Below are 12,148 nucleotides of genomic sequence, written 5' to 3'. Positions count from 1 at the left end.
GGGAGAACTGTCACCATTCTGGACACGTGTGTGGCCAGCACCCAGCTTTATTGGGGTTTCCAAACTGGGATCGCAAAATATGATAACAAGGTGCTTCCTCGACACAAACTTTCAGGAATCTGGGTGACAGGGGAACAAAGATCTCTGAGATAAGGGACTGAGAAATGAAATACAGCAGGTTCTCAAATAATGTCAGTTTGTTAGAACACTGATGAGATGCCATAGGAACTTAACTATTTTTATAAAGGTAATGCCTATATATGTGTGTGTGTGTGTGTATATATATATATATATATATATATATATATATATATATATATATATATATATTATTAATTTTAAGAGAGAGGAGAGGAGAGGGGAGAGAGAGAGAGGAACATCCATCAGGTGCCTCCCACATGCACCCCAACCAGGGACTGAACCCACAATCTGGGCATATGCTCCGGCCGGGAATAGAACCTGCCACCTTTTGGCGTATGGGGTGATGCTCCAACCAACTGAGCCACACTGGCCAGGGTGGAACTTAACTCTTTCTTATATCAATTAGCCTGTGGTAAAATTGGTTTCCTTGTACACTGTTTTGCTTAAAGTAGCAGAAATAACCAACGATGTTAAGTGAGGACTTTACTGTACCTGCTCACCAGGATCCCACCCTGCCCTGCTCTGGTTTCCAAAAGGTCTAGAGCTGTGCTCTTCAGGATGGCAGCTGCTGGCCAGACGTAGCTGCCACGCACTTGAAATGTGGCAAGGGCAAACTGAGATGAGATGTTAAGTATAAAATACACACTGAATTTTGAAGACTGAGCATGAAGAAAAGAACATACAATAGCTGACTGGTATTTTTCATACTGCTTATATTGTGAAATAATATTTTGGAGTTAGTGAGTTGAAAATATTATTAAGATTAATTTCATCTGTTTCTACTCTTCTTTGCTACGGCTATTAGAAATTTTAAGATTGCAAATATGGATGGCATTTGTGGCTTACATCACATTTCTACTGGAAACAGGATCAGTCTAGAGACTGGTATCCCATAGGAACAGACAAGTTAACCAAAAGACAGGTCCATCTTGATGAAATGGCTATGAAAATAACTGTCATAACTGCCCTAGGGGAGCATGGGGCCAAGACAGAAATTCCAGGATAACCTTCCCAGCTTCTGAGTGGGAAGGGACCAACACTTGAGTGATCAAGAATGGGACAGAGTCAGAGCTAGAAAAAACCCCACCTGTGATGAGAAACAGAATGGAGACGTTTCATTTCTCAAAGAACAGCCTCTAATTTTTTGTCCCACCTTTCCAATCCCACCTAGAGTGTTATGGTCAAGCTCATGTCCATCAGTAACCGGGACCTAATTACATCACAGGGCTTCTTGACCAGGAGGAGAAAGGAAAGGCACATCAGAATCAGAAGTCTGAACTGTCCATTCCACCCAGGAGACCCCAATATGTTCTAATAAACCTGAGACCCTGGCCTCTATGCCCCACTAAAAATGACCGCTAAAATCCCTGAGTCCTTACGTGACCACATAAGGCCAAGCTGTGCACTTAAGACTGCCTACCTTAGATACAACTGCGTGGACTGTGGGCTTGTGTTTTAAGACTTCCCCATACTGTTGTGAAAACTGCATTTGGGGAAACTGAGGATGACATGCTCCAGGGGACACTGAGCGACAAGCTGTCAACAGGGAGGCAGCAGTCGGGAGGAGCACAGGCCTCACAGCCACACTTGGTCTGCATCTATCAGGCCTGTTCTGTACACACGAAAAGAGTTATACTGATGTCAAGTAAGGAGAGAAATACTTACAGCTATGGCACTGTTCACAAAAGACCTCTGTTCTCTGTGCATAACACTTCTTTCTTTTGGAAGATTACATTAGATAAGGCATCTCTCCTCCCCTTCCCATTTTCTGTAAGTTAAGGCTTGGTGCAGCGACAGACCTATTTTACTTTAACCAAAATCAACACCATATTGTGTGCCAGCATGTGAGCCCTTGACTTTACCAAGCCACCTTGTTCCCTTCTGTTTGCATTGCAACAGCAATCTGGCTTTGTGCGCTTTCCTCCCTGGTCTGGACTCAGCTATAACAAAAAGTAAAAAGAGCCAAAACGTATCAGAGGGCACAGTGGGAAAATTCCCAGAAATTCTAAATGGAGAAAGTAAAAAAGTATTAGATTATGGCTGCTGACATAAGATTATGCTTAAAACTGGAGGTAGATTAAGAAAACATGTTCTACCCAGTCTTTATCTTTTTTCTATTCAGTCTAACACTTAGGAGCTAAGAATGATTACACTAGCTGCAAATGCCTCAACACTGTCATCTAAAACAGAAATAACAATACCAAGTGCATTAATTGGGGGGGGGGGGATTAAATAAACTAACAGCAATTTTAAAAAAACCATCTGTCATCTGTCTGTTGTTTTAGCCTGCTAAGCACTCATTTCTCTGTTGTAACAGAGCTTCCTCCAAAAAAAATTTTTTTTGGTAGAACTCCCACCCATCCAGGCTCAGCCAATCAGAGCTCCTCTGTAGAGTTTAACATCTGGAAATAGCGACTGTATAAGCAGAAAATAGCTAGGGCTGATTTATCTGGCTGTAGCTGGCTACAAATGATTGCCCCTTAGTCATTAGCTGCTGGCACCTGGATCCCCAAGGTCCAGTCTTCGCAGAGAATTCTGCTAAGTCAATTTAGTGAGAATCCCCTCACCATGGACATCTGAGCACTCTTTGGTAGATATATATTTTTAAATATGTTTTTATTGATTTCAGAGAGTGGAACAGAGAGGAAGAGAGAGAAACATCAATGATGAGTTAGAGTCATTGATTGGGTGCCTCCTGTATGCCCCTTGCTGGGGATGGAGCCCATAACCCTGGCCGGGAATCGAGCCTCAGCCTCCTAGATCATAGATCAATGTTCAACCACTGAGCCACGCTGGCCAGGTGCACTCTTGATATTTGATCAGGTTCTCCATCCTCTGTCTTTGATGTTTAAGTTCTTGACCTGCCATTAGCGAGAATTCTCTTAAGTCGATTTAGCAGGAATCCCCCTACCCTTGATGTTTCCTATTAATAAATTTCCATCCACTGACCTCCTCTCCCTGTTCCACAGCTATGAATCCCCACTTGTTCTTGTTGTATTTGGAGCTGAGCCCCATCTCCTTCCCTTAATGTAATACCCCTATTGCAATAGTCTTGAACAAAGCCTTCCTTACTGTTTTAATAAGTGTCAGAATAATTTTTTCTGTAATATCATATGATCTTGGGCAAGCTGCGGTTCTGACTGTGGCCTCAATCATCAGTGTCTTTTTATTCCCTTCTTTCTCCCTTCCTCCTGTCCTTCCTTCCCTCTCTTCCATCCTTCCTTTCCTCTCTCTCCCTTTCTTTCATGGGCTAGGCTATTCGAGGCTTAGGCTGAACTCCGTCAGTGATCTTCATTACTGGAAAGATGGGTAATTCCTGTCTGGATCTGGCACCTTGCTCCCTCTACAGCCCCCAAGTTCTTTCTTCGTGGCCACCGAGTGAATGTCTCATCCAGACAGGGGGAGACTGGGGCAAGCACAACCACCCTCAGCAGCTGGGAGGGCTAAAAAAATAATACGCGTAAAGCCGCTTTGCGTATTGCAAAATGTTATATAAATATACTTTTAAAACAAAAGGAAAAGAAAGGCGGCTTGATGAAGTGTTGAAATTGTTGAAGTGCTCTGACTAAATCTCTAAAAGAGGAAATTATACGCCTGGACACAGCAGCAGTAGCCCGATTGTTCAGGGTCAGCTGCTGCAGCTGTGAGCAATTTACCCACGTGATTATCTGGTTTCTATCTCCCTCCATTTAAGGATAAGATAGCTGCATAGCAGCTAATGCTGTTGAGGGAGAGAGTTTATGTAAATACAGAAATGTGTTCATCACTTTTGATCTCAAGGTACCTAGTGATGATTGCTTGCAGAAAGAATCTTGTATATTTTCAGGCTAACAGTTTCATAGGTGCAATATCTGCCAGACTGTGTGAGCTGATGCAATAAAAGTTGAGAATTTTTTTCCTGGTTAGTATAGCTTATAATTAGCATCCAGTCTTCTTTAGTAATTAAGAGCTAGAATGCCTTGATTTGAATCTTCAATCTACCATTTATAAACTCGTCTTCAGCAAGTTACTTAACCTCATCTTAAAAATGAGAATAATTTTGATATCTAACTCATGGAGTTATTGAGTGGAATAAATGAGTAAATGAGTAAAGTGATTAGAACAGTAGCTGGTGTATAAGAAGCTCTATAAATTTAAAGGTTATTCAGAGTTGATGAGATCACATGCAATGCTCGCAATGGAGGGCCATGAGAGGCAGACGCTGTGCTAAAAGCTTTGCCAACCACTATCATTAATTCTGACAGCAACTCTATGCAAGAAAGAGTTACCATAGCTGCCCTGGTACAGAACGGCCTGCTTGTGGGGCTGGTACATCACTAACATCTGGGAACTTGGCCTTCCAAAGAATCCCTAAGTTACTAACCGATAAGGCAACTTTGTCCACCTGGGGCATTGAACTCTGCTATACCAGCCCGCTTAGGTTGTTTGTGCAAACACTGTGATTTATGGAGAACACGTGCTTTCCTTCTGAGAGTCTGGAATGCTGGTAGTCCTGTCCCTGATGAAGGAAGGAGCAAGATCTGTATGGCCATGGGAGGGAGAGCAGAGGAAGCCTGAGTCTGGATTCTCCAGGCAGCACCTGGTATGTCTTTTTCCCTTATGGATCCTTCTCTGTGTCCTTTAACTGTCATAAATCTTAGCCACTATATGTTGAGTCTTCTAGTACATGTGGGTGGTCATAGGATCTCAAAAAACAAAAGAAAGCAAAACAAAACAATTCTCAGAGGTATACAGTGTGACTCTAATTTCATAAATTTAATAACCCGAGGAACGGAAGAGTTGATATGTCGACAGGGCCACTCAGTAGGTGAAAGAGCTGGGACCTATATCCTGCCTGTCTCCCTCCAAAGATCATGTTCATTCCGGTGTGTGAGGCAGCCACACCTGATTATACACATTCTGGGCCAAAGAAAACTTTCTAAGGCACAATGACTGGTAGCTACGGGCTAGTTATACAACCTTGGGTAAATATCTTAAAGGCTTCTGAACTTCATATGTATTCACTGTAAAACTATAATAATTATAATATCAGTATCATAGAATTGCTGTGAGGATTTAATAAGATTATATGTATATGTCATATGTGTGAAGCATATACATATTAAATACATAATATATTAAAATCTATAAAGTATTTAGCCCAGTGCCTCATAAAAGGTAAACCTCAATGAATGAAACAGCTAGATAAATATGTACATAGATGGCCAATATACATTTGCATAAATATGTACATATATACATATATTCATATGTATCAATAGATACATACATATGCGTACAAGTTAATTACTCATCTGACTAGTTCCAACTTAACTATATAACGTCATTCACTATTTACAAATGAAGCCAATTAGGCTTGTATAAGTGGGCCTGATTTTTACATCCACAGGTTTCAATCTAGGGGACCATTCTTACCCAGAAACCTTCTATTCAAAGCCTAAAAGATGACTTTCTTTAACGTTTACCCCGTGAAATTAATTATTAGCTGGACAATTCAGAGCTTTACTTAAGAAACTACATGGTATTCGTCATTAGCTCTAACATATATATAAGTGGTGGTCACATTTTCATAACTTACAGTTAGAACTGTGATCTAGCAATGAACTGCTGTGCTGGGAAACTGGAACTCCCTTAGAAACTCTAACTTCTATACAGAGAGAATATTCAATCCTCCTAAAACCATGGAAAGCAACCTCTGTGGTTAAGATCTGCTCTCAATAATGCCTGATTTTATCCCTTCCATCACGATTTTAGAGCATTTATGTTTACAGCATTACAAATTTATACTATACTTGAAGTATGATTACTCACTCTTTGAAAATCATTTGGAAACAATTCATGGCATCCTCTATCTTCCCTCTGAAGTCGAGATGTGCAATATCAGTCAGTAAATTGTAGCAGAAGAGGTTGGTTTTCTCCTAGAATTTGATGCCACCAAGTTTTCTTTCTGGAGCCAAGATGACAGAACTAATTCCAACCCAAACACACCATTTTTCTGTGGGAAGCCCCCATCACCCCAACCAACTTTGAGTTCGCATGTATTAGCAGTAATATCCATTTGGAAATTCCTACCCAAGTGGCCTCAGACAAATTATTGAACCTACTGGTGTCTTTGTTTCCTTTTCTGTAAAACAGAAATAATAAGAATACCTGCCCTATAGTTAACAACAAAATGTTGTGCATTTAAGCATTTAAAAACTTGTTAAGAGGATTGGCCTCATGTTAGGTGTTCTTACCACACAAAGAAATAAATTTAACAACAACAACAAAAATAATATCTGCCTCAAAGAGTTTAAGATATTTAAATAAGTTAATATGTGTAAAAATCATTAGAAAAGTACCTAGCACATAGTATTGAATGAATGAATGAATGAAAAATATATAGTATACAATTTACTGTTTTCTAATTGCTTCTATATCCATCTTATTGCCCCAAAAAGACTATAAGCTGTTTAAGACCAGGAGCCACAATGGCACTATATACATGTCTATCTACCTTCCACTCGCAGTGAACTTAACCCCAGCAGCAGACATATTAGGCCATTAATAAACAGTTGTGAGTTTGACTGTAGCAATATCAAATAGGAGAAAACACCCCAGAATACACTGAGTGCCTTTCTAACCAATGCCTTTAGATCAGTGGCTTTCAAAATACTTGACCCCAACACAATTTTTATGTTGCTAATCAATACACACATATGTTTATATAATGTGTATCTAACTGAAATTAAAGTTTTGCAGAACAATACTTAACCTTAGTACATAAAATATGCTCTGATGTTTCTATTCCAGTTAAATCCAGTCCAGGGCATCTCAAACTTTCATGGGCATTCAAATCACTTGGACATCATGCTAAAATGCATATCAGATTCAGCAGGACTTGGGTAAGATCAGAGTTTTCATTACTGTCATGCTCCCAGTGATACTCTGGGTCCACGGACCACACTTTGAGTAGTAGGAGTCTAGTCTAATCTATTTTAAAAAAAATTTAATGCTGGAATAGCTCCTTAAGTTTATTTCAAAGCCCAATAAAGAAAGAGTTGCAATCTGCTGTTTGTAAAACATGGCTCCAAATAATTTCAAGTGTCTTTCATTTATCTCTGTAATTCCACTGTTATCTTCCTAGCCTTGGGAATAGAAATCCTAGGCCTACACAGAAGTGGGGGTAGGGACTTCACAGCAAGAATGACTCAAGTATTACCTTTCCTGCCTGGCCAGCATGGCTCAGTGGTTGAGCACTGACCTAGGATCCAGGAGATCACGGTTTGATTCCAGGTCAGGGCACATGCCCGTGTTGTGGGCTCGATCCCCAGCAGGGGGCGTGCAGGAGGCAGCCGATCAATGGCTCTCTCATCACTGATGTTTCTCTCTCTCTCTCTCTCTCTGTCTCCCTTCCTCTCTCTGAAATCAATAAAGATATATTAAAAAAAAAAAAAAAAAGTATTACCTTTCCTCTTGACTTAGGCTGAAATGCCCATCTGTTTCCTGGCCCTTTTCTCACTGTTCAAACCTACACCTTGCAGCTATGTTAACAAATTGTTGAACACTTATTAAGAACAGAGCAGTGAACCAAGTACTTTATGTCTAATCACATATATTTCTGCAACCACCCTATGCAGGTATGCCCACTTCACAGAGGAGAGAAGGTAAATAGCTCATAACTGGCCGAGCTGGGATCCCAGAGATTATGTTCTTGTGACAGCCAGCCTCCAAGATGGTCCCAGTGATCCTTGCCTCCTGGTGTTCACACTGAATAGGGCTGACCTGGTAAACAATAGAGTACTGAGGATGTGACAGTGTGTGACGTTCTAGGCTCAGTTAGAAGCCATTGTGGCTTCTGTCTTGCACTCCCTCGGACAACTCCCTTTAGAAGAAGCCAAGTTGCCATGTCATGAAGAAGTCTACACAGCAATGGACTGAAGCTTCCTGCCAACGACCAGCACCAACTTGTTAGGCATACAAGTGAGCCACTGTGGAAGCAGATCCTCCAGCCTGTCAACCTTCAGGTGACTTGTAGCCCCGCTGACATCTTGACTACAACCTCATGAAGACTTCAAGAGAGAGCTATCCACCTAATTTCTCCCAAATTCCTAACCCACAGAAACTGTGTGAGATAATATTGTTTACTATTGTTTTATACTATTAAGTTTTGGGGTCATTTCTTATGCAGCAATAGATAACTAATAGAGTTCTTAACCAACAGGTTATATTGCATCATTAGGATTCAGCCCAAAAAGGAAAGTAAAAGTTTTATGAAGATCATTTGGATTACTTCACTGTGGCAGCTTGTGCCATGCAAGATTCAGCAAGTTTTCTTTCTTTTTTTTTAAATTTATTTTTCAATTGCAGTTTACATTCATATTACTTTGCATTAGTTTCAGGTGTACAGCATCGTAGTTAGACAATCATATACTTTACAAAGTGTTCCCACCTGATATTCCCAGTACCCACCTGGTACCATACATAGTTATTACAGTATTGACTATATTCCCTGTGTTGTACTTCGCATCCCTGTGACTGTTTTGCAACCACCAATTTGTACTTCTTAATCCCTTCACCTTTTACACCCAGTTCCCCAAGTCCTCTCCCTGGTTCAGCTAATTTTCAACCTTGCAACCAACTTTGTGAGAGGCATTACTTCCCCTTCAGACTTGACCAGATGACTTCCTGTAGCCAGCTGGGTATGGGAGTAGTAATGTTAAATCATATCGAACATAAGTTTTTATAGATACTACAAGGATCTGCCTGCCCTCTTTAGCTTCTGCCCTCATTTGTAAACACAAAACATTCCAGAGAATGGAAGTTCCTTTATGCTGGGTCCCAAAATGAGAAGCCATGGAATAAGTACCTGAACTTGACCCCTAGCTTGGGGACAAGCTAAGCTGAGCCCAAGCAGAGGCACAGTTGACTTACAGACCTATGAGTGAGAAATGTCTATGGTGGTAATCCACAAGATTTTAGGTTTGCTTGTTACCATGGCAAAAGTTGAGCCATACACTCACCGTGCTGAATGATGCCATACTCCATAAGCCGGTGGCATAGTTGCTCTGCTTCTTTCCTTGTGGTGGCCTCACCTTCCTGAACCAGCCAATCCAGGAATTCAGATGCCATGAAGGTCCGCTCGTACTTGACCCCCTCCTCTTCTCGGGGCTGCAGGAGTGTGTTTTCAGGGCTCATCAGCCTGGGAGGAAGAAAGGGACACAAAATAAACCTATACAAAAGGAAAAGAGCTCATTTGAAATCCTACATTATAGGCTTCTATGTAGCATCACAGCAAAGTTGTCAGACAGACAGATGTGGCTGTCACGTGCTCACAAATGTAATTCTTAAAAGAAGGACCTGCTTTAGACATGAACAAGATGCAGTTTCTCCTAGTAATTAGGAAAAAAACTGAAAATGCTACGGAAACTCTAGCATTAGCAGACTGCATTCAGATAAGCCATCTTGAAGACTCCCATGATGAAATTTCCACCCTTACAGGAAGAGCCCCAAGAGCCTGGCCGGGTAGCTCAGTAGGTTAGAGCACCATCCCAATATGCCCTGGTTGTGGGTCCAATCCCTGGTCAGGGCACATACAAGAATTAACCAGGGAATGCATAAAGTGGAACAACAAATCAATATTTCTCTAAAAAAAAAGGAAAGAAAGAAATAGCTACTAGGCTGCTTTCCAAGGATTAGTCACAGCTGAGTTGGTGTGAGCAATAAGAATTATATTTAATATAATAATGACCAGGCCCTTCTTAGAAGATGGAAAGGACAACTGCTACATATGCATCAACCCAAGTGACAGAATCATGAAGACATTTTCTAGGCAACTATGTGCAAAGATGGTCACACCAGCTCCTCTCATGCTTCTTTCCAATGCAACTCCACTGCTTCTCCCATCAAACGATGGAGTCTGCTTCCCCTTCCCTTGAACCTGCACTGGCTTTGTGAATTGCTCTGACCAATTACATGCAGTGGAAGTGACATATGAGACTTCCAAGGCCAGGCCTTCAGAGGCCTTGCAGCTCCCAGCTTCACCCCCTTGTAATGCTATGATGAGACTGCCATGTAAGGAAGCAAGGCTCATCTCCTGGAGGTAAAGAGGTCACAAAGAGAACTGATGGGCTCAGGCAACAGCCAGCACCAATTCTCGGATACGTGAACGAGGCGATCCTGGACCTTCTAGCCCAGCTGACCCTCCAGCAACCGTTATGAATGAGCCTGAGATGAAAACAGCAAGGGAAACGCCATGCAACCCACAGAATCCAGAGAAATAATACATCATTGTTGCCTTAAACTACTAAGTTTGGGGTGATTTGTTTTACAGGAAGAGATAACATTCATACCAGTGGGCAATGGCAAAAAGATGTGAAAACCCACAAAAAGAGGCATGTCACACCACCCAGAAAGTACTGAAGGAACAATGAACAAATACTGGGAGGTTCCGGAAATAAACTGCATGGAATAAAGCCACGTGGGGGCAGACCTGGCCACCTACATTGGTAATGGGACTCCAGAAAGGAGAACTGAAGAGTTCACGTGCATGCCCAAGTAGGCATACCACCATTTCAACCTTTCTTTTGACTCTCAAGATATTTTGGAGTGAAAATAGAGTAAAATTAGCCTAAGTTTTCCAGTTTCGTACATTATTTCATCTATGAAGTAGTCTGTAATTCCACAAATATGGACCATGTGCCACTTCCAAGGGCTCCCCTAGTTCCCTGCCAAATCCCCTTTCAGAGCCCTCGGGGAATCACCTACTCATAACTGTAAGCTTTTTGAGAAAAGAGTCCCTGTCTACGTGGTTCGGGAATGTTTCTAACACAATAGTTCCTAAAAAAGTATTTACTGAATGAACGACTGAAACTCATTTCTGTGCATTCCCCTGCAAGAGTGTATTAAAAATGACCCCCTTAGGATGTCCCCATGTGGAGGTGAGGTGAATCAAGAGTTTCCACCTTAGTGATTCCCTCCATTTAAAATACAGACACAGACGCCTGGCCTTCACCTCTGTTTCTAACCACTCTTCCAGCTCAGTGATTTTCCTTTCAGGGTATGAGGAGAACAAGTGGATGGGAGTTTACTGGTGTCACTTCTTATAACCAGAAACACCACCTGTCAGCCTTCTAGAGCTTCTGCTAAGTAGCTGGTGGCCTCCAGACAAGTGGCTGGTCAGCGGCTGCTGCCAAGAAAAGAGACCAGTTGGCAGGCTTGCCTGGATTAGCTTGGCTTGCCACTTTATTAAAACATGCACCACCACCCTCAGCTCTTCCTTATTTCATTTCCCCTTAAAATCAACTCATGTCCTCATCCAGGTTCCTCTCTTCAAGATAAAGCCTCTCATGGGATTTGATTTTAGTATTAATATGTAGTCACAGTGTTAAAGCAAGAATTTGACTTAGTACTTGTTCCAATTATGTTTTGCTATGTAACAAGCTACCCCTAACCTTGGCGGCTTTAAATAACCACCATTTAATTATATCCTAAGATTCCGTGGGTTGCCTGGGCCTCAACTGGGCAGTCCCTCTATCAGTCTTGCTGGAGGTAACTCATGCAATTGCAGGCAGATGGTGGCCAGGACAGGGTGTCTGGCCCTGTGGTGCTCCTGAGTCAACACAGCTTCCCTCTCCGGTGAGGCAGGCTGAACACTGAGGTGCGGCACTGAAGAGGAAGGAAGCAGATACTGCCAGGACACTTTAATAGTTTTATTGTGATATAGTCCACTTGCCATGCAATTAACTTATTTCATATGCACAATTCAATGGTATTTGATATATAAAGAGAGTTGGATATGCCACATTCATATACAAATTTTTCTGTGGACATACATTTCATTTCTCTTGGATATACACCTAGAAGTAGAATTGCAGGGTCATATGGTAACTCTGCTGATGTAATCTAATTTATCCATTTCTCTTTTGTCACATGTACTTTTCGTGTCCCATTTTGGAAACCATTCCTTACCTCAAGCCCATGGAGATTTACTCCTAAGTTTTCATCTAATTTTTTATTTAAATATATC

At 41.5% G+C, this 12,148-nt stretch overlaps 1 protein-coding gene across 1 annotated transcript in view; it reads right to left on the bottom strand.

The window, feature by feature from the left end:
- Nucleotides 1–12,148, bottom strand: part of DEPTOR (DEP domain containing MTOR interacting protein) — a 97,476-nt gene that overhangs the window by 36,278 nt on the left and 49,050 nt on the right. The window contains exon 4 of the mRNA XM_016207710.2: nucleotides 9,144–9,322. Within this exon, the coding sequence (XP_016063196.2) occupies nucleotides 9,144–9,322 (179 nt within the window). The remainder of the gene's footprint in view (nucleotides 1–9,143; nucleotides 9,323–12,148) is intronic.

This window comes from Miniopterus natalensis, chromosome 16, assembly GCF_054644295.1.
Source record: "Miniopterus natalensis isolate mMinNat1 chromosome 16, mMinNat1.hap1, whole genome shotgun sequence".
NCBI classification, from domain to species: domain Eukaryota; kingdom Metazoa; phylum Chordata; class Mammalia; order Chiroptera; family Miniopteridae; genus Miniopterus; species Miniopterus natalensis.
Note: the sequence above shows the minus strand (reverse complement) of the source record. Positions and strands in the feature narration are given on the sequence as shown.